The sequence below is a fragment of the Anolis sagrei genome, chromosome 2 (genome assembly GCF_037176765.1).
Source record: "Anolis sagrei isolate rAnoSag1 chromosome 2, rAnoSag1.mat, whole genome shotgun sequence".
NCBI classification, from domain to species: Eukaryota; Metazoa; Chordata; class Lepidosauria; order Squamata; family Dactyloidae; genus Anolis; species Anolis sagrei.
The window spans coordinates 86,014,348-86,038,232 of NC_090022.1; the positions used below are offsets into that span (position 1 = coordinate 86,014,348).

The 23,885-nt window shown below is 39.6% G+C and overlaps 1 protein-coding gene across 2 annotated transcripts in view; it reads left to right on the forward strand.

The window, feature by feature from the left end:
• PDGFRB (platelet derived growth factor receptor beta) overlaps nucleotides 1–23,885 on the forward strand; it is a 97,307-nt gene that overhangs the window by 44,363 nt on the left and 29,059 nt on the right. For both annotated transcript variants that reach the window (XM_067463671.1, XM_060765436.2), the window contains 6 exons: nucleotides 11,744–11,826; nucleotides 15,172–15,447; nucleotides 17,063–17,329; nucleotides 18,086–18,228; nucleotides 22,464–22,632; nucleotides 23,302–23,494. In XM_067463671.1, the coding sequence (XP_067319772.1) occupies nucleotides 11,772–11,826; nucleotides 15,172–15,447; nucleotides 17,063–17,329; nucleotides 18,086–18,228; nucleotides 22,464–22,632; nucleotides 23,302–23,494 (1,103 nt within the window). In that variant the 5' untranslated portion in view covers nucleotides 11,744–11,771. The remainder of the gene's footprint in view (nucleotides 1–11,743; nucleotides 11,827–15,171; nucleotides 15,448–17,062; nucleotides 17,330–18,085; nucleotides 18,229–22,463; nucleotides 22,633–23,301; nucleotides 23,495–23,885) is intronic.

Sequence of the window (23,885 nt, forward strand, 5' to 3'; positions counted from 1 at the left end):
TCATTCCATTTATAATGTGGTATCTTCTGGTATCTTCCATTTTATCGAGCATTGTCATGTTGTGTCATGATGTTCAATGTATTCATTAACCTCATCCAGAGTACTCCCATTCAATCGTGAGTCAATACATGGCTAAATTGCATTAAATCTCATGAGGACTAACAATACGGTTTAGGTTAAAGTGTCCAAAGCACAATAATTTCAAGTCAGCTTAGCTTCTGTGGTGAGAGTTTAGGCCTGATTCGAACGTGGAACCACTTTTTAATAGTCCATGGTATCCATAAAATTCTCATTGAACCTGTTTTCAATTAGTTGATCTTCCTGTCAGTTTTTGTCACTGTCCAGCTTTCACAACTGTACAGAGTGTATATTAGATAGATTGTGTCCAAAATTTCTGTGTGGGGACTGGAAAAAAACTGCAGTGGCCCTGCAACCCAATGTGAAACTTGCATGGAACCAGAATGTTGTGGGAATCGGAGAAACGCAATAACAATGAAACTGTCGAGTTTTCACATCCCTGCTTCAGGTTTGATTTGAATGAAGTTGCAACAGACAGCCTGACCATTTGTGAATGGGGTGTTGTTCTTGAGATGTGAGTGGAAAGGGCTTTGAACCTCCATGTAATTTCACTCGGTCAATAAATAAGAAAGGTGAGGCATACCCAGTCCTTGTTATTCTGCCAACGCAGAGCCATTTTTAGTGGCTGCTATATATGTGATTGACCGATGGAGCAGAGCTTGTACTACCATTTTCCAGATTTCTCCTGCTAGTGGTAATGTAGACTGGGGAGTTCTGAAAAAGTAAAAATCTAAATTCTGGTAATAATCCACAATAGAGGTTATTCAGGCACTACTCCACACTAGCAGAACTGCTAAAAAGGTGCTTTAGAATAGAAGTCTGCACGATGAGCATGAGCAGGATCAACAGAGGAAGACAGGACTGCTGTGTCTTTTTTCTAATTAGGTAGAAAAGATGTATTCTGCAGCAGGGAGAAAACTTAACACTGCCCAAACCAAGTCTTGGTTCTCTCTTGCCAATCCCTTCTCCAGCACCTTAATAAGGGTGGCATCTTAATTATTTGATACTTACCATTGCCATCTTAAAGAACCAGGGGCAAGAATGCAAACAAGAAATATATGGTTAAAGCTTAAAATATCAAACTGGATTTTGCTCTGCAAGATCAGATTCCTGAAATCCAGAAGATTAATGTATTTTTTTCAGAATTGTCCTTTCAATCATTAAAATGAAGATGGACAAAGCTTTTCCCCCTTTCAAAAAGCTTATCTCTTGACTATGAGAAGAAATCAAAGGATATATGCAGTTCTAATTCTTTTTCAGCAATTGACAGTATTACAAATAAGTGCATATTCCTGTTTTGTCCTTGAACACCTATACATTTAATGTATCTTGCCCTGCTGGATAGTTTTCATGGGATTTGGGCTCTCTTTTTGGCCAATACCCTTTTCATTTTCATGGTAGTTCCTTTCTATGTCTTCCTCACACTTCCATTGTCCAGCCTGAGTCAATCACAGTTTCTCACTTTAACCCATGTTTATCATCTCATACGCATCCACAGTGACCTTCTCTCACCCCCACCCCCATTTCCTGATATATTTTCATATCTGCAAATGCAAATACAAGATGTTAATGATTTGTATTTCATCTGGGAAAGGCAGGCAAGTGACATAATGATACAGTCCTCATGGCTTGTGAATGAAATTTGTGTGTGTGTGTGTGTGTGTAGGCATTACAGCTGTCTAAATGAGTAAAAGACAAAAGCCAAGGTTTAATTAATGACAGAAATATTTGCTATGTCTGAATGATATGGTGTATTGAGCTGTTCTGGGAAGAACCCACATGGAATAATGTTCTCTTACAAGGTATGAATAGATGCAATCCAGTAACCCTGTTGTTTAAGCCACTTTGTGTCTCCTTGTGGAGAGAAAAAGTGGGGTATAAATAAACATCATCAATACGGTAGTAATAATAATAGTATTCTTTCTGGTGCAATCATTTTATTCTGCTGTTGTTTCTATATTCCAGAAGCCATGTTGTATGTGGGAAGCTGCTTCTTATCCTCTCCCCCTCCTATTCCCAAGCTGGGTGAAGTCATGTTTCTTTACTCTGCTCTTTGTTTTTGGTTTTTTATTATTTTAAATTTGTTTAGTCACAGTTGCACAATTGCACTGCAATGGGGGATCACCAGCATGCCGAAATTATGCAATTTGCACTATCCTCCATTTCCAAGAAGTATTGGAATTGTGTGATTGTGCAACTGCATCATTTAAAAAGGAAAATAAGATAGTGCACATATGCTACATAGGGTGGGCATGGGTAGGAAGGCAAGGTTAGGTGAAGCAGTGCAGAAGATTGATCATGGGAACATGCATTACCAAAGTGGCATCATTGCTCTTTTGGAGAAAAGGTATAAAACTGACGGGTATAAAACTTTCCCTACCAGTATTGTGCTGTCACATGCTGGGCCTATAGCAGTTGACTTTTGAAAAGGCTGTGCTCTTTGTGCCCAGTGGGAAGCCGGGGAGCCTCAGCTGAGAGGCCCTAAGGATTTTCCTATACAAAGTCTTTAGAAGCTTGAAAAGTTTTACAAGATCCTTTATTATTGCTTAGGTCTTCAATAAAACAATCAAATACTTCTCAGATCTTCAAAAAGTCAAACAAATACTTCAAGGCTTTGAATCAACTGGCGGCTTTCTTAATCTTGTCCACAAGGGACAGGCAACTGGCTTCATGAACTGTTTCTTTTCTTTAAAAGGAAAACCCTTTTTAACCCCTCCTTGGGCAATCTACTTTCTAAACTTTGCTGGTGTGGGCTCTACTCCCGAGTCCAAACTGCTTCTTGGGTCCTGAGTAGACCTACCAGTCAAAGCTTTGTAGATTCTCCAGCTGGAATCCTTTGGAACTGTTTTCCCCTGGAATTTCCCCCGGATGCAGTGAGAAACGAAGCTTCTCTACAGGTGGAGCTAATCCACATCCTGTAGCTAAGCTTTCCAATGCAAAACTGACCTAAAATGGCTCCCTCTCCTCCCAGAGCCCTGGGGAAAGGGGCGGAACCAAAACTTAACAATGATGATGGGTCATTGCAAACCAAGGGAAGCCACCTTATTGCAAAATGCATGGAACTTCAAAGAAAGAAAAGGAAGTTGGAGCTTTTGGTACACCTGTACCAGCACAAGTATGTTTCTCTTTCCTGTAAGACAACAGTGTATCCCACTATCAAACAGATCTTACCATCACAAAGTTCTTTCTAATGTTTAGGTGGAATCTCTTTTCCTGTATTTTGCAATCATTGCTCTATGTTGTAATCTCTAAAGTAGCAGTAAAAATCTTGCTTCCTTCTCAATATGACTTTTTTCCCAAATATTTAAATATGGTGCGGTTCTACATGGACACTTTATCCTGGGGCTGATCCAGAGTACTGATTTTTTAATTGCCCCAGATGGTTTTGACCACCAGCCCCTGGGCTGCTAGAGAGGCAGAAATTAGTCCTGACTATCCCATTCTCATCATAACCATGGCCACTGGGTGAAACATGGCTACTGTCCATTGCTCATTGCCGTTGGTGATGTCAGCCAGGGCACTTGAGCAATGCTGGAGAGGGGAGGGGAAAAGGAGGAATAATCCCCTCCTTTCCCCACTTTCTTCTCTGATTGTCCTGGCAACAATGTCACTCCAGGTCACAAGCAATGAACTAGCCATGCCATATGTAGTATGGCTGCTGGTACAACAGCAACTGGAGGGTTGACAGTGAATGCTATCCCATGTCCCAGGCCATTCTCAGGGAGAATTCAGAGAAACCCACAACTTTTAAAAATATGGCTCAAACTGTAGATTGCATCACCCTTTGAGATAATGGGTCAGTGAAGATGTCCCCCAGGCTGTCATATCACACACTAACCTTTTCTTCTCCAGTTTAAACAAAACCCAGTTTCCTAAGCTGCAATATATAGCAGCCTCTCCTGGTAGAGGTAGCTGGGCTACAGTTATACATACACTGATAACATTATCAGTTTTGTGCATTGAAGGCTTGCCAGAAAATTTAGTAGTACGAAAGACAGTTACCAGGCTGCTAACTAGAACCAACTGTGGGCAACAACATTTCACAAGTTTCACTGATTGCCAGTTCCATGCTAGGCAAGGCATCATTTAATTTCTGACTGTTAACCAGAAGCCCCTGGATGACTGGAAACTGGTTACTTTTCATCTTAGGAAAACTTTCTCCATCTTGTTGTGACCAGAAAGAGGGTCTTCTTAATCACATGTGAATTGTTCTCAGTTAACCTCACCTGTAACTAACGTGGCCATCATTTCAGTGCCAGAGAAAAGAGTACATTTATTATATCCTTACCTAGAAAAGCAGGCACTTTTCCTTACTGTTCTTAATTTTATGGTTACTATTTCTGTGTTTTTTCTCCACTTTAGTTTTATTATCAAGTATATTGCCTTTGGAGTTTTATACAGGAAGCTGACCTATGAAATACCTAAATAAATAGGAAAGAAGAACTATTTAAATAAACAAGTCTTGTTTGTTGAGACTGACACTGCTGAATCCCATGTTTCTTTATTTTATTAAGAGTCTTTGTACAAGTAAAGAAATTTTAACAATAATATTTGACTTGTGTTTTTAGATAATCAGAAATAATGCCAGTCTTTTTGGCACGCTAATTCCAGCTGCTACAGACTAAGTGTTGTTTTCTCTTGAAGATAAATGTAGATTCCTCTATGGTACTTATGGCATATGAAAGCTGCAGAAGCTAAATAAACAGGAAGTAAATTCTTCATGTGAACAAAACCTGGGAAAGCAGAAAAGAAAGAATCCCATGGCTTTGGGGAAGGTTGCTGAATAAATCAGAAACACATTGGGGTTTACTGGTAAATCAATTCATTCAAGCTGAAGCGAGAGAATAAGAAAAATATCTGATGACCACATGCCACTTAGAAATTCATTTCCCCCTTTGTGCTGACCAGGCAGCCATGAGGCCAAGACACAACTCACTGGTTCAAAAACAGACAGTTCCTGCAGTGAGGCCTGCCTGGCACAGTTTTCAGGCACTATGTGTGCTGAGGCAGCGCAAGACTTTGGCATGGCTGTGGGGTCTCTGGTTTAGTTCTTGTTTCTCTTGCTATTACAGAAATGGCCTTTTTTGTATTCTTCAAACCATTCTGTCCAGATTAGAGCTGAAACAAGGAAAGTACACTTTGGGTTGTTGGAGGTTTTTCGGGCTATATGGCCATGTCCTAGAAGCATTCTCTCCTGACGTTTTGCCTGCATTTATGGCATGCATCCTCAGAGGTTACGAGATCCAAAAATTTCATCCAAAAATAAAGTACACTTTATTTTTGGATGAAATAACTCTACATAGCATTTATAGAACAGGTTTAATATTAGCCATGAATGCCAAGTTTTATCTTCTGCCAACTAACATCTCCAACAGGGGACAATTTTTACTGGAATAATAGACTAAGCTCTCCTTCCCAGGAGGTCCTGAATCTCAATCTTCCTCCTGATACCTATTTAGAGCTTTAAAACAAGCAGAACTCACCTATTGTTTAATGTCGTGCAGTTTGTTTCTAAATCATTTTTCCTTATAGCTTCAATATTTGTTTTGGAGCCATAACTCATCAAAACATTATGATAAATACCTCACATTTTGATACAGTTCTTTTTTAGATTTCATCCAAATTGTCAGGTTTCAGGACAAAATTCAACATGGGAGATTCACTAGAAACAAAAAGGGGAGTCAAACTGTAGCTCACCAGGAAACTATGCAGATGCCTCAACATTTGACGTAGTCCTTTTGTTTGTCATTCATGTTGCCTAGTGAGAAGCTTCAAGTCACTAGTTTGCATCCAAATGTCCCATTTTAGGATGACAATTAAAATCAGGGGGAAAAGGCAACATGTCATAGTTGAAGAAATAATTTTAAATGACTCAAATTTATCAGGGCTCAAGACAGGAGAGGACTAAGACACGGCTGCTAAAATTCTTGAAATTACAGAATGGGTAGCAAAAAGGAAGAGGGCTTTCTAAACTACTGCTGGTAAAATTCCTGAAATACAAAAAGTCCCATTGGTACAGATTCTGGGAACCCAGGGTGCTCTTCAGGTACTAGCACCAATAGTGAACTAAAGATTAGTGAATATTGGCTCTTCTAAGGCTACGGACTAATTCCTGAGGTGCAATTTGAGTGAGGGGTTTTGAAAATTTCAATCCATGTGTTTTTTCAGTATGCAATTGACCTTGACTTGCTTTGCTAAGTGGACATTATTAACAGTGTTTTTTAAATGTATGTGACAGCTTAATGCCTAGTGCAGTCTCACCAGTTAGTTTTCTTAAACAAAGCGTGCCTTTGATAGGAGCCCTTAAAGACTATAAATTAGAAGTGACTGGAGGTGCATTTGATGTGATGTGCATTTGAATATGGTCAGTTATTTTAGTATTCCCACATCAGGGTTAGAAAAATTGGTTTGTACCTTCGTTATGGTGATCCTAAGATAAACCTTTCACAGAGTTTTCTTGGCATGATTTGTTTGATGGTGTTTGCCTTTGCTTTCCTCTGAGACTTCCTCTGTGACTTGTCCAACATAATCATGGGTTTTCATGGCTATTTGGCGATTCAAACTCTGGTCTCCATAGTCTCAGTCCAGTGTTTAAACCACTACACCACCTTTACACACACACACACACACACCTCTTTTCTCTTTAAATAGTTCACATTCCACCCTTCCGGACTTCTGTATAATTTCCCATTATTATTATTTTTGTTATTTGCTCCTCCCAAAGCTTGCCTTCATCACATGAGGATGAAGTAGAATTTGATTAGGAAAGCAAGACTGGTTATTCCAGTGAACTGAAAAAAAGGTTTATTTTGCTAAAAGGGGAATGGTAGAACACTTCAGGGTATTCTAATTTGATACGTAAAGTGGTAAAAAGGAAGTATTATATTCAAAGAAGAAGACAGAGTATGAGCTTGAAAGAAGGAAAAGGTATAGGAGTGATAAGAGAGGAAGCTAGTAACATGGACATTGCATACATGATTTGAAATAGCATGAAAAATAATTTCTTAAAAGTCTTCAGGGGAAAAGCAAGGACAAAATTATCTGTATTTGAGGAAATGTTAGAGAACACTTCTCATAAAACCGAACATTTTACAAATTTTGGTTGAATGAGACTGGGTGGTCTGCTAAGAACAATAATCCGAGTGAAATTTATATTGCATCATTGATGACACACGATGGCTGTCAATGTGGAATGCAGTGTAAGATCGGCTCTGAAATGATTTCAAAAGGGTCTGTGTCACTAATGGAACCTCGTTGAATTCTTTTGTTGTTGCTTGATGTGTTTGTTGTTTGTTTCAGTTATTGTTGCAGTATTGCCAACACTCACTATCTAATCTGTGTGCAGGCAACAGATTTTCAGAGACATGTCTATGGTGTCAATTGCCAGGAGGGATATTTTACACATTTTCTGCTTCAAATGTTGCACCACATATAGTCCCTGATTTTCCCCCCTAGGCTTCCATAGTGCTTAAATATAGGTCCCCAAGAACATGACTAGCACTGCTATAAAAGAAATATAAATTTGACATGAAAATTGCATATAAATATTTTATATTAAATTTGAAGTTTTCCTTGTGACTTGAACCCAGCATATCCCTTGCCCCACTTTCACATCTTAGGTGAGGAATCTGTGCCCGAAATTAATTTAAATTAATGACTTGCTTTTAGTATATGAAAAAGTTGTAATCATATAGCCGCATAATGTATTTTATATAAAAAATACTGCTTCTTGTAGAAATTAAATAAACTAGAGTACTTGCATTTTATAAAACTGTCTGCCATATATCAAGTGCTCTCTCTACTTTGATAGCTAAATTGTATGGGAATGAAGGGAGCATATATAATAAGGCAAATTGAATTAGTAAGCATTTCTCCATGCAGATGGATCCCCACTTCTTCCCACAAATTGCATTTGTCAAGCTATCAAGCTACCATTGTAAGTTGAGTGTTCGTTCTTGTTGGACAGAAATATTAATGTGCTCTCATAGACTTGTGGCATAACATAATGGTATACAGTACACTCAGAAACAAGTTTCACTGTATTCAGCATAAGATACATCTAAGTATGTGCACAGAACCACAGTCAAGAGTCAGTCCCATTAAGTCTAATGGGCCTTACATCCATGTAAGTGGGAAAAACATTCTATTTTAAAAGCAGGCAGGTAGATAAAAATATTCCAAAGACAAATTCCATACTCCATGTCTGGCCAATCCTTTCATTAGGGACAAGAAGAATGCTACAAAACTGAGGAAGATTTCCAGGACTCCAGAATGCTTCAAGAAACTATTTGGTAACTGGGCTTATGTCTTTGCATTACACTCACACTTTTTTTCAGTCACAATTTATGAAGCAAGCTGCCCATTATATTCCATGGTCTCTGGTATACTCCCATCCAGCATTAGGGGAGTAGCTTCAGTGTGATGTGTTCCTACTTGGCAGGAGTTTGCCTATATTTAAGGACGTCTTGTGGATGGGACTAATAATATGTGGGTGCTGCATACAAAATAGGCATCTTGCTGAAATGTTTCCTCATGAGTAGCTATCATGAGGTTGAGCATCCATTATTCAGAATTCTAAGATCTAAAAAGCTCCAAAATTGTCCAGCATTGCTTTCTGATGGTTCAATATGCACAAACCTTTGTTTCATGCCCAAAATATTTAAAACATAGTGTATAACATTACCTTTAAGTTAAATATGTATGTTTTATGTGAAACATAAATTAATTATGTGTCTAGACTTGGGTTCTTTCTTCATGATACCTCATTTGGTATATGCAAATATTCCAAAATCCAAGAAAAAAAATAATTTGATATACAAAACACTTCAAATCCCAAGTCTTTTGGATAAGGAACACCCAACGCATACTGCATTGGGTAGGTCATAATGTATCTCCCTTGTTGTTTAACAGATGCTGCAGAAGACACAGGGCTGCTGCTCAATTGGCGGTTCTATATTTCACTGGGTTGTTGTAGGTTTTTTGGGCTGTATGGCCATGTTCTAGAAACATTCTCTCCTGACATTTCTTCTGCATCTGTGGCAGGCATCATCAGAGGTTGTGAGATCTGTTGGAAACTAGGAAAACTGGGTTTATATATCTTTATATATAGTCACAGACAGGACCATAGCCAAAATTTTGATTTGGGGGGGGGGGGGGGGGTGAGTTTAGTTGGGGGGGGGGGGTTGAACCTGAGTGAGAGAAGACCTACCCTAGAAACCTTTTGTATCATTATCCTAATACCCACATGCATATGGGATATATTGAGCATGGCGATCAGATCATGATATGAATAAACATAACAATTTAAATAATGTACTAGTAAGGCCTTCTTGCAGACCACCCTGAGAATTTGGGGGGGGGGGGCTGAAGCCCCTCAAGCCTCCCTCCCCCGGGCTACATGCCTGGTCACAGATATATAAACCCAATTTTCCTATTTTCCAACAGACCTCACAACCTCTAAGGATGCCTGCCACAGATGGTGAAATCTCAGGAGAGAATGCTTGTAGAATATGGCCATACAGCCCAAAAAACCTACAACAATCCAGTGATTCCGACCATGAAAGCCTTTGACAATACATTCTATATTTCACTCTTTCATCACACCACAACATCTAGCATCTATCAAAGTTCGTTAAAAAAAGAAATAATTGTAACTGATGGATACAATGTGGTTTCAGCCGTGTTAAAAAATACCTCATATTAGACAGTTGAAGAAGCACAGCTCTGTGTTGTGATTGTTTGTAGTATTTCTATTTGCAGCAACAATAATATGATTATTCTTACTTAAAATACCCAGAGATACACATAGCATCATTATAAACTATATCATATAAAACAATAAAAAGAACAACTATTGTGGCTTGGGCAAATTTCTATCTCCAGGCTCAGTTCTTCGAATGTAAAAATGTGGAGATGAAGGACTTACTTGAGAAAGCTATAATTTCTTTAATTACATGGTCTGCAAAATTTGAAAGTTCTGTTTAAATAGTAATCATTAGGTACAGAACTGATTCTCACACCTACAGAAGATGGGCTGAAGCTCAGAAGACATACACAATTATCCTCCCCCATGTAAGTTGTATACGTTTCACACATACACACTCCATGTGTTTGCTGCATCCAGTGGGCCAGTATTGGCTTGCGAATAACACAGGAAATATGACAAGTGGTCACAAGATGCTTTTTATCTCATTAAGCTGGAATGCTGTGGTGGATATGCGATGCTAACATTGCTCCAAAGCTAAAGTTGAGCAATCGACAATGTGTTACTTGGATCCTATGGTTCATTCCCATGCCAAAGAGCAGATGCCCAGAAAAAGCTGAATCTAAAACTGAATCTATAGTCAGCACTTGGACTAGTCTTCAAATAGAGGTTGGATTACAACTACTAGAATCCAACTGGTTGGGAGGTTCTGAGAAGTATAATCCAAAAAAGAGTAGCAGAAGGCCAAATTATAGCAGAGGTTGCCTGTTTATTGAGACTAAGCACAGTCATTTGCAGTGTATGAATTTGACTTGTATATGAAGTCCTTCAGTGTCCATTGTTAAAATACTGCCAAGCAGTGACAACAATAGCCCTTGCTCATTTCTACATACATTGCTCAATTGTCTGCTATCAAGGCAAGAGCTGACTGTGATGGCACGCCCGAGCCTTTGGGAAAACAATATTGTCTGGCTTTATTTGGGGGCTATCTGATACCTTCTGTTTAGATTAAGACCCTTAGCAGACAGAGGCACTTTGAGGCAAAGTGAAAAGATAACCAAACGAGTTTACTGAAACAAAATGAATAAAGGGTTAACTCCACTCGGGACTATCATAGGTAATTTAAAACAATACATTACAAAAGGAGATCTTGCTGGTTGCAGTCATCTTTCTGGGGTCTTTGAAAGTCTCTCTTGCCTCTGGTGCAAAGCAATGGGTTATAAGTTGTTGCTTACAAACTGTCTTAATCTTCTCCCCTGTGAAGCTTAGGCTGGCCAAAAGCTTCTGTTGTCCTTTGGATTGTTGGTATAATAATACTGTTAAAAGCAGCAGGTGCTAAGAATGCCTATTTTGATTGCTTGGGTCTAGGGTTCCAAAAAATATCCAAGCTTCTAATGACTATAGAAAAGGGAGGAGTCCAGTACAGGGAAATGGACTAGACCAACCAAGACTGGCCTGTCAGGGAATTTTAAGCTCCACCCAAAAACGAATACAAAGGAAGGTCTCTACACTATTGGGAAAGCCTATAAACATTGAGAACTAAAGCAGAGGAGAGGAGAAGGCAGAGCCAAGACTGACAGTGATCAAGCCCGGAGGAAAGAGACTGCTTCTGGCATAAGGAAGGAACCTGGTGTTCTTCAGATGTTTTGAATGATAATACACCTCATATGTGACCATTTGCTATGAAACCTAAGCCTTTTAGAAATGGTAGTCTAAAGCAAATATGTGTGACGAATCCAACTGCAGTCTGATGTTTGGTGAGCTGGTCTTTATCCACACTTTCTGGAATATGAGTTAAATTTATAAACATGCACATTCCTAGCCCAAATTATCTGGAGAATACCAATGTATGATTTACAGAATATTTTATTTTACTTGTCACACATGTATCTATCTTGCTCACCTTCCAGCTAGCTTGTGTTGATCTGGATTTCTGCTGATCATACTTTGTTTTTTTAACAGGTAATTGCTTACTTGAAAACAGAGTCACATGTTGCTTCATCTGCTTCTAAAGATGCCCATCTTCCTTTTCCTCTTCCTCACAGGTAAGAAAATCATGTGATATACACTTAATGCATAAGTGTGTCTGGTTGAATTGCTCATGGAATTCAGAACTATCAATATTTTAACTCCTATACAAAACAATTATTTACTATAGCCAAACATATGCACAACGATATAGTCAGCCCTCCACCTTTACTAGGGTTAGGAGTGTAGGATTTACACAAAAGTGGAAAACATCATAAACAAAAAAACGTGCTCTTGTATTGCCTGAGAGAACACCTCTCTACAAATCTCTAGGTTTTCTATGGTGATTCTTTGGTTACCTTCTTCCAAAAGGTGACCATAGAGCTCTGTGGGAGGATCTAGAGATTCGTAAAGAACCATAGTAATCAAATTTGCAAATAATTAAATCCACAAAAGTTAACCTTACAAATATGGAGGGCTGACTGCAGCATATACATCATGACATGCTGCCAATCTTACATTTAAAATAATAGCATTTGTTTCTAGGAGAGGTTTTCACAGGAAACAAAATACATCCCACCATACATATAGAACAGCCACCACAAAATAAAGTTCAGCTGGTGGGAAGGGGAGAGCCTTTGTTGGAAAACAGTTCATCTATGTGTAAAGTGCTTCTTTAAACATATGGGGTGCAGAAAAAAGTCCTACAGCATTTAGGGGAAAGCTGGATATTGTTGTATTCCCATCAGCCCAGCCCCACATGGTCAGCACTGGAAGGGAGAGATTATTACAGTTCAACAACAAAGATGGAAACACTCTGTGTATGTATTCGGTTTCCATTTTTTCACCAGATTGCTCTATTTGTGAAAATAGCTTAAAATGCATAGACATGATCTTATGCATACATTCACTTTGCAACACACCTTATCTCTTTTGTACTCATCAAGCACCCATTACATACCATAAGATTAAGCCATGCCATTTCCCCCTGTTCTGTTGGTAAACCTAGAGGTCCTTAGTGTAAAGCATGCCATGTGAGGTGAACTTCTATCACTTGAACTTAACATCTTATGTCCAGTATCTATTCTCATTAAATAAAGAAAAGAGGAGGATGGTGATTCAGGCACAAAAACTTACTGTTGTGGACTGTGTTCACATTTTGGTGGCCTGCACGTTGTGTGGCCTGCTGCAGTGTTTTGCTCCAGGGATAGACGATTTCTGCCAGCTGGAGTTGTTGTCTCTCTGACATCCTTCAGGCAGGGGACCTACAGAGCTTTGGCACAAAGTGAATCAACACAAGCACCTCCGGCTTCTTTAAGACTGAGAGCAATGCCAGGACTGCTGCCTTGATGCCCAATTTGAAACCTTTCTGCTTCAAAGTCTCCATTGCTAATGCTCAACATCCTGTTTTAGTCCTGCAGTAATTACACCTTTTATTCCTGTTATTTTATAAACAACCTTCTGAGCATAGTGAGCGTCTGTTTTTGTATTTGTGGGAAGGGGACATTTTGTAGACAAGCCAAAAACTATTCAGAGGTGGAAAGTTTATTTAAAATGCTAGTCAGGATGGTTGTTTGTTTAAATTAAAACCAAAACAACAAGTCTTTCTGTATCAAGGCTTATACATTTGGAATGCCAATGCAATCCCTTGGGAAGATAGGGCGGGTTAAAAATAAAGTGTTGTTGTTGTTGTTGTTGTTGTTGTTGTTGTTATTATTATTATTATTATTATTATTAGTCATGCTGTCTCATGTTTCTAGTAATTCAATTGGATTTGATCTAGATAATGTCGAACATGGAAGTGCAGAAACTGGATTAGCATGGAGCAGAAATGCATGGGGCAGGAAAGATAAATTCTGGACGCTCACAGTGTGCAAGATGGTGCTATGGGTTTCAGTGAAAATAGTTGAAAATCACTACCCCCTTTATTGGATTTCTACTGGATCCCAATCTTTCCATGAATGGGGTTTGTGGGGAAACAACCATTGTTCTTAATGTTTGGCCACCTAGAATACTTATAACTAACTAACGCCTTCACTAAACTAAATATATAAGGGCCCTTCTACACTGCCAGATAAAATCCATATTATCTGCTTTGAACAGGATTATCTGGCAGTGTAGACTAATATAATCCAGTTTAAAGCAGATAATTTGGATTTTATCTACCAGTGAAGATGAAGCCTTAGTGAGGCTTTGGTGTTTTGGATGCCCATATTAATGAGTTTTGAAAATCTGCCATTGGCAATACCATTTGGAGAAGGACTCTCTTGACATCTTCAAGAGCCCTTCTCTCTTTCTTAAGAGTACAGAGTTCTAAATGTAAATGTTTCCTTTCCCTCTGCATTGTGCTATTCAATGAGAAGTGGTGTATGGTTGAAATGACACTACTTACTGATTCCACAAAGGGTCCACTACCTTTGGGAGAGAATTATTGGCTCATTTACATGTACCATTAAATATGGGGCCAGGCCAGGTTTGGTGACAGCGTAGAAAGGCCCTGTGAAGAGGATAATTAAACATCTGCAGTCCTTTACCTACAAAAATGCCCCCTTGAATTTGTGGGATTTCTAAGAAACTTCTATAGCTATTATACTATGAGTGAAAGTTATTACAATCTCTTTACCTGTTCTCAGTGGTAACCCGGGTAAGCCTCTGTATTAGCTAGGAAGCTGAAAACTGTGATGGGCTCATAGGAAGCAATCCAGGAAATGGTTGTCTGCCCTATCATTTCCCAAAGATTTCCTGGCAATTTTATTTTTAGTTATACTGCCATCTTCCTTTCACATCCACTGCTGATTAACTCTCTCCAAAAGAAGTCATACCACAGAAATCTGTGTCATGGTGGTCACCCAGGTTCTTAAAAATGCACAGGTTGAATCTCTTGAATCAGGAGTGTCATTTCTGTAAACCAGGAATTCATCTATTGATTAAAGCTGTCCCTCTTTCCACAGCATGAGAAAGCCAGCATACCGCTAATTCTAGGAAGGAACAGTATTCATATTATATTGGTGCTTTTCGGTTGTCCAAAAATTATCTTGTTAACATAATACACCCATCACTGAGTAAATGTGGAGCCCTTTGTTTTCCTCATAGTTATAATACAAAAGGAATCTTGTAGTAATGCTGGAAGCATTGGCCTCTTCTTCTTGAGGAAGAAAATTAAGTTGAGAAAGAGGTCCAGTTATTTTATATATGCCTATGAATACATTTTTCCTGCAAAATCTATTTATTAGACAGTCTTGACTTTACTTTGGCCCATATTTAGCTATCCAAACGGCTCAGCAGTTTAATGTTATATAGATGAATATATAGTTTATATTTCGGAATCCAGTTTGCCATTTATTAGAAAGCTTTCTCACACTAACCTCAGTGAATCCTTTGAATCCTTCTTATCATCTTCTTTTATTCCAATTTTTCCCAAGGACTGCTAGGAATCAGCTGTCTGAAGATCTCTCCAAATGACCGTGAAGTCATCCTTAGTCTCTACAGTGATTTTACTTTGACGTGTTCTGGACAGGATGAGGTTTTCTGGATGAAAGACAACAAACATAACATCATAGACACTGTTCTAGAGAAAAAGGGTGGCACTTTTTTTAACACCCTCACACTTAGGAACGTGAGTGGATTCGACACGGGCGAGTATTCCTGTAATTACATCCAGCTACCCGGGGGAAAAGCCATCTATATTTTTGTACCAGGTACTGTTATTTGTATTGCTGCATGTTGATTCTTTGAAATATGTTTTCTATCAGTGTTCATGGAAGATGGAAATGTGTAACATAGGTCTGGAGGAAGTTTGCAACTGATTCAGCTCTTCAGAAGCCAGAATAGTCCTGGGCTTCCTTTAACTGTAGTTCATGTTTCTGTAAAGTCAGATATTGCTCTATGATCCAGAAGATTTTAACAAATGACTATTAGTGAAAACATCTGTACATACCATATTTTCCCACTTTCAACTGAACTAAAGCAAACCTTGACAGAGGAAAGGATCCCCCCATACCTTTTTTTAGAAGGATGATCGTGAATTTCACAAGATGATGCATAATGGCTTGTTGACTTGGGTTGTTCCAAGACCTTTTGCTACTTGAGGCAAGCGAGAAGACTCTAGCCGACCTTTTTATGTTCAGAAGCCAACCAGTTTGATTTTATGTCAGCCTTGAGGTGCCTCAAGGCAATTTCTTTAGTGCTTCAAGCAGACCCATAGCCAGGATTTTGAAAAAAAATGGGGGGCGGGGAGGGCTGAGGATCTACCCTAGCAAACCTTTTGTATCGTTATCCCAATACTCCCATGCATATGGGACATATTGAGTATGATGATCAGATCATGATATAAATAAACATAACAGTTTAAATAATGTACCAGTAAGGCCTTCTTGCAGACCACCCTGAAAATTTCAGGGAGGGGGGCTGAAGCCTCTCAAGCCCCATCCCTCCGGCTACATGCCTGGCTTCAAGGATTGCAGGCTTAAGGGGAAACGGAGCAGGCTGTATAACACACATCACTCCCTTCTCTATCGTCCAGCATCTCACTGTTGCATTTACTCCTAGCATCTGTCATTTGGTTTAATGGTAAATCCAGTGTATTGGGTATGTTGGGGTGGCTGTATGAGGTGGCCCATGCTCAGACTACATGTGCCTCTAGTGCAAACTTATCTCTGTGGTGGGCTGATATTTTGTATTTGAAAAGCAATAAATCCAGACTTGCATGTAGTATTCTTCTAATTCCATATCCACTTAACACCAGTCCCTGTCATTAAAATAGATACCCCCAATCTTAAGGTAATGCAGGGGTGTGTGTGTGTGTGTGTGCGTGCGTGTGCATGTGTATAGGTAAAGGTTTCCCCCTGACATTTAGTCCAGACGTGTCCAACTCTGGGGTTTGGTGCTCATCTCCATTTCTAAGCCAAAGAGCTGGCATTGTCCATAAACACCTCCAAGATCATGTGGCTGGCATGACTGCATGGAGCTCCGTTACCTTCCCACCAGAGCGTTACCTGTTGATCTACTCACATTTCCATTTTTTTTAACTACAAACCAGATTCTGCCTTGCCTAAACCATAGAAGACATCTCACTGTTATAGTCCAGTACCATAACTAAACTTTACACTAGCGTTGTCTGTTTCTGGTTACATTTACTCTGTTTATCTCTCATCCTACAACCAAGGAACTGTATGAGCTAAAAGTATATTTTGAGACTGTGTGAAATTACCTTCATAGCTAACCTGTGTCAGTAATTTTTCATTTTGAATGGCTATACATTGTTCTTGATATTGAATAACTGATTGAGTTCTCTCAATATTTTTCTTCCTACAGACCCCTCTTTGCCATTCCTACCAAATACACATGATGACACATTTGTTTTTAGCACTGGCCATGTGGAGGACATCATCCCATGTCGTGTGACAGACCCAAACACTACAGTGACTGTGTATGAAAAAAAGGTTAATGACCCAGTCCCTGGTGTTTATAACCCACAACAAGGGTTTAAGGGATACTTTGATGATACAACATACATCTGTAGGGCAACTATAGATGAGCAAGAGTTTGACTCTGAGCAATTCTATATCTACAGCATTGAAGGTGAGCCTTTTCTTAATATCCCCCTCTACCATTATGGGTAAAAGATTCCATCATCAGTGTAAAAAAAATCTGCACTATAATAACAGCAGTATAGCTCTGTGTTGATGGAACAACCTAAAAACAAGTAACAGTGGGGGAAACTATGCAACATGACCCCTGGAAGTGGATATATTCACGGATCAGAAATTATTCATATAATTTGAAATTGGCCATGCTGATCAATATATTTTGTGGTTTGGAACAGGTTCCTGGTTATTCTGCTGTACAGCCAGATTAATTTTTCATGCACCTTTGGGTACCCAACCACAACAGAGAAAACATTTTCAGTGGTTGCTCCTTAGGGAAGTTTACCAGGATTGGCACCAATCTTACTGTCATTTTAGCATCTTGTTAATATCTTACTCCCAGGACTTTGACCATATTTTTTGGTCTCTGTGGAATTAATTAGAGTTACACTATTGAGTGGTCATATACAGCTAGCAATTGCAGGTTGTATTTAATTTTATGGCATGGACTGTATCTGATGAATTAAGATGTATTGTTACCATGTTATTGTTTTATAGTCATATTTTAAATTGTTTTGAGATGCAACAATCTGTCTAAAACCATAAGAGAATAACCTCTTCATTGTTGCTATCTACATCAGACAACTTGGCTTACGAGTAGGACAAATTTTCATTTATGTCAGCAGTCATGCCTGTAGATGGCTATAGCTTGGCTTCTTTGTATATTTGTTTCATCTTTTCTCTTTTATAGTTCCTTCTCAACCTAACTCTGCTATCAACATGTCTGTTAGCGCAATGCAAACTATTGTGAAGCGTGGCGAAAATATATCTTTGTCATGTACAGTAAGAGGTATTCAGTTGGTTAATTACACCTGGAGCTATCCAGGTCAAAAAGTAAGTGATTCTATTTCTATTGAAATGTAAATTTATTTATTTTATAAAGTATTTATAGCTTATTCTACATCCTAAGAGCTCGTGCCATGATATAGGAAATAAAATGCTGAGGACCTTCTCACACTGCACAGTTATAATGCTATGATTTCAATTAATTTCCACGGAAAACTCATATGAAATCATGGGATTTGCAGTTTAGGGAAGGAGCATTTAAAATTCTTAACCAGAGAGCTCCAGTGCCACTTAACTAGAAACCCCAGGATTATATATAATGAAACCATGGCAATTACATAAAGTGGAATCATAGCACTGTAAAAGTGTGGATAGAAAGGGACATAAATAGGAGGCTTTCCTGAGCTGCAGAAACTTTACTGAAGAGCCAAGTTTTAACCTGGTCCCAGTACTGATGCCCACCATCTCTTAAAGAGAAAGGCTTTCCTCAACCAGGGTATCATAGACCCTCTCCCATGTCTCCAAATACTGCATTGTTCCCATCCATGGAACACTAAGGAATGCCCTGCCGATGATCTCAATGTGTGGGCAGAAATTCCTTTAAGTATCAAGATCCCCAGGCATTTAAAGCTTTCCATGTCATTGGTAGCATCTTGGATTCTGACTGGAAACATACCAGCAGCCAGTGCAGATTTTCTTACAAGTGATGCCATAGGATTAGGTGTTCCTGCCAGCAATTTAGCTGCCACATACTGCATTAATTTCAGCCTCTGTGTTTTCTTCAATGACGGCCCCACATAGAAGGCACTGTTGTAGTATTAAATAGGAATTTGTCAGTGAACGGGCGACTGGAGCCAGCTCAGCTGTCCCTAGATGAGACGAATCATATAGCTCTGTTTCGTTCTTTCCTCAGGCTGTGTTATGTAATGAAGATGGCTTAAGGCAGGTTGGGGGATGATCTAAATAGAGAGTATCGTGCCACTGTTGATTTGCCTGGGATCTCTCAGTGGTTTGCAGTACCATTCACTATGGGATTCTTCTGGGCCATCTCTCAAGAATGAGGCTGCTGTTTTACAGTGTCTCTGGATCTTGTCCATGGGGTGCACTCAGATGGTGATGCTTGGCAATTCCCTTTTAAGCAACCTGGCCACAAAGGTCTCTGTTTTGTCCCAATGTCTAACATAGAATTTGTTCATAGCTGTGGGATTTGTTGACAGCAGTATGCTGATGATGCCCACATCTATTTCTTTAATTTCCATTCAAATTTATGGAATCTGTTTTGGTTCTAAATTGGTGTCTGCTGTCAGTTTTGGATGCCATGAGTGTGAGCAGACTGAAACTGACTCCAGAGAAGACAAATGATCTCCTTGTCAGTCAAAAGGCAGTTCAGGGAGCATAGATTCGGTCTCTGTTTCTTGGGGTTGTATGCACATCTTGGGCGTGCTCCTGGACTCAGCCTTGAGGTCTGAGTGTTCAGTTCCAGTAGTGGCCTGGTGTGCATTTGCAGTTAAGTCTTCTGCACCACCCTCTCTAGAGATGTCATATTTGGCTATGGTGACATATGCCTTGTTTGCATCCCTTTTGGATTACTGGGAGTGCCCTTTGGAATCTATTGGGAAATTTCAGCAGGTCCAAAAACACTACAGCCAGACTGCAGGGAAGATTTAATTCCCTTCTTTGCAGCAGCTTATATACCCGCCAAATTCTTTCTAGACACAAGTCAGAGGGCTGGGTTTGACCTATAAAGCCTGAACAGCTTGGGTCCAGACTGTCTGAAAAACTGTATTTCCTGATAGGAGCATGTCTGATTTTTAAGATCCTTGGGGAAAGGCTTTCTTTCAGCCCTATTACTGTTAGAGGCATTGCTAGTCATGAGGCACAAGAGGGTTTTTTCAGGGGCTGCTCCCAGGCTATGGAATTCCCTCCAGTGCAAGATTGGCCTGAGCACCTCTAAGCTTTCCTTTCTCTGGCAGAAAACATTTTTATTTGATGTTTGGTAGTTAACTGGTTGTTGAAAAGGAGGACTGGTACTCTCATTTTCATTGCCATGTCCCATGTTAGGAGAAAGATTTGGCATTAGTACCTCTCTTAAAGGTAAAGGTAGTCCCCTGACATTAAGTCCAGTCATGTCTGACTCTGGGGTGTGGTGCTCATCTCCATTTCTAAGCCGAAAGAGCCAGCGTTGTCCGTAGACACCTCCAAGGTCACGTGGCCGGCATGACTGCATGGAGCGCCGTTACCTTCCCGCCGGAGCGGTACCTATTGATCTACTCACATTTGCATGTTTTTGAACTGCTAGGTTGGCAGAAGCTAGGGCTGAAAGCGGAAGCTCACGCCGCTCCCCGGAATCGAACCTGCGACCTTTCGATCAACAAGCTCAGCAGCTCAGTGCTTTAACCCACTGCGCCACCGGGGGCTCCCAGTACCTCTCTTATATACTGCAAATCCTTGTTCATTTTGCACATGGTACAGGTGTTATTTTCAACATTTAAAACAATACATTAAATGTATTTACTGATATGTCAAGTTTTGCCTTTATTAGTCTTCCTTTAAAGTAGGGGTGGAAATCCCGTGGCCCTCCAGATGTTGTGGAACTGCAATTTCCAGCAGCCCTAAACCAGAATAGTCAATGCTGAGGAATTCTGGAGCCTGTAGTCCTACACATCTATTCCTGAGCAGCTAAAGCAGTGGTTCTCAATCTGTGAGTCCCCAGGTATTTTGACCTACAATTCCCAGAAATCCCAGCCAGTTTACCAGCTGTTAGGATTTCTGGGAGTTAGAGGCCAAAACATCTGGGGGACCCACAGGTTGTGAACCACTGAGCTAGAATAATACTGATGAAAACATTATTGGATTAATTAATGTGCTCATTTAAACTCTGGCCCTGCATAACTCAGCTGTCACACATCCAGAAAAACTTTTCTTAGCTTTCAAGTTGTAGCTGAAGTCTGGTTTCTGTTTTATGATTACCATTATTTGATTCTCAGAAAGCAATGTAATTCATTGTGCAGATTATGATAATCACATTTTCATTATACTCAGGCATGACTCCTTGAAGTCTGAAAGGAAAAGAAGGCACTTTGCAGAAAACCTGGTCTGAACATACTGAACAATACTGAACAACTTTGTCTTGTATATTCCATCTCTTTCATTGGATGTGCTTTTCTCCAAAGACCTTCCATCATCATATGTGCTGATTAGTTATATAAAATACAGATGCTATATGCTAGTAGGGGTAATATGAACACAAAGGAATAAGATGTACTTCCTGTCAGTGTTCTTAAACATCTTATCTTTAATCATTTAAGCATGGTGTTTGGCCACATTCTTAAAAATAGTTGCTTGATTTAACAAATGTGTGATGTCATCATCACCATCACCATTTTTCAAAAGGTATATCCTGCCCTCTATCTGAAGTTCTGAAAATGGTGTACAGTAAAATCTACATGATTAATTTGGGGCTGCATCTTAACAAGGCAGAAAAGGTGATGCTGATCCAGACTGGGGTACCAGAAGCTATACTCCATTCACCAAATGGGATGGTGGGGTAACCAGTGGTGGCCGCTTCCTGAACAGGAAATGGCACAGTTGATTACATGTGCCCAAAGTCACTGTGTGGATGTTGCAGAGTTTTGGGAAAGCTCCAGAGTATCCAGTGACTTCTGTTATTATAATTCAATGCAGTGTTATGCTTATATTGTGTAACCATTGTAGAACTGATTCCCCACTCCCACCAGTGCCAGTGAAGATGCACCCAACAACAATGTGAACAATAAAATCATTTTAAAAGGCTAAAGCATATTAAACAATTGGGAAAGTCACACTCTGTCAGACGCACAGCATGGTGTAGTGGTTTGAGAGTATTGGAATACAGCTCTGGAGAACAAAGTTTGAATCCATGCTCGGCCATGGAAACATGCTGGGTGGCCTTGGGCAAGTCACATTCTCTCACTCACTGAACAAATCTTGCCTAGAAAATCCTATGAGATATGTGTAAAATAATGTTTTTACTCATACTGGAATGAGAACAACAATATTATTGATTAGGTTTCTAAGAGGAATGTGTTTCATAGCTGAGATGCCACAGCAAAGAAGCCTTGATTCTTTGAAAGCAATGTGCATTATTGTGCAAATTCCTTATCTTCCAATATGATGTTGCCCTGACTGATGTCACACACAGGAGGGCTCCTCCAGCAAAACACAGGAGCCGAGTCTGGAGAACTCTTTCATTCCTTCTATTGCTAGGTGCTGCTTGCCTCATCTTTCTTCCTTTCCCTCTGCAGGTAGGCAAGGTGGTTAAGATAGATACACAGTTTGCACAAGGAATCTACCACTATTCCACACTAACCATCCACAACGTTGAGCTAGAAGATGAAGGACCATATGTTTGTGAGGCCATTGATACCTATCATGGGAGGAAAGAAGCACAAGGCATCAATATCAGAGTGCTTGGTATGTTGGCCAAAATCTTTTTGCTTATCACCCAAGATATTGAAAACCTATACTTTCTAGATATAAATAGGGGCACCTCAAACTTTCTACCTGTCATGAAATTGCATCTCTCCTGCCTCTAACTTTCTCTACAGCAGAATTTGTCAAGTCAAAACGTTTTTCCTCACCTGTTCCTCTTTGTCCTGAATTTACCCATACCGATTTCTGCTTCCTTAAGAGGTGGATGGATCTTTAATTATTGGTTTTCTCTCTTTAATTGCTTATTTTTGTTTGTTTTTTTCATTTAACATAATTCTGCAATTGCTAACTTGCAGGCATAAACATATTTATGGCTTATCTTATTGAATCATGAGTGTTTCAAATGAAATTGCCACAGTGCTGTTGTTAAGATTTGGGGATGAAGACATATTCTGAAACCAAAGTCTAGATGGCATCCCTCCTGAATAAGAAAAACCATTTTACATGTACTGAAGAATCATTTCTCTTTAAAGGGGCAATTGAAGGTACTATCTGCCATCCTGATCCTCCAGCTATTTCACCACATCAATTCCCAAATAGAAGCTTAGGCATATATACCTATGTCACCTTAATCCTGCCACATGGAAGAATGGCAAAGCCAGAGTCATGTTGCCTTTCCATATTTTTTCTCTTTCACCCTTCCTTATCTAGACCATGGCTTTGTGACCTTCCACACTGTTATGAATGACACTGTGTTTGCTGAACTGCACAAGAGCCACGTTTTCCATGTGCAGATTGAGGCCTATCCAAGCCCAACTATTGTCTGGTCTCAGAATAACCAGCCACTGACCTCAGGAAGCAACAACGAATTTGCCATCAGCACCAGAAATTTGTCAGAAACCAGGTAAACAGTCTGTTGTTGAATAAACTGAAATCTCCTAGACGAAATCCTTTCACTGAGGCAATAGGATAAAGAGAGATAAAGTCAGATATAAATAAATGTTGTTGTTATTAGTCTCACAGCATTTGTCTACCATGACAGAGGCTCTTTCTACACAGTCATTCTATCCCAGGATCTGATCCCAGGCTATCTGCTTTGAACTGGATTATATGAGCCTCCACTGTGTAGAAGGGACCAGAGGAGGTTTCTTGCTGAATACTTGAAAGCAAATTCCCGGATTATCATACAAGTGTTACAACTCAGGAGTAATGAATTCTAGCTTGCATAAAGGGTATAGGTTTCTTTCTTTGGTTTTCAAATTTTCCTTTTCACAAAGCAGCAGGTTTTCTGCCTC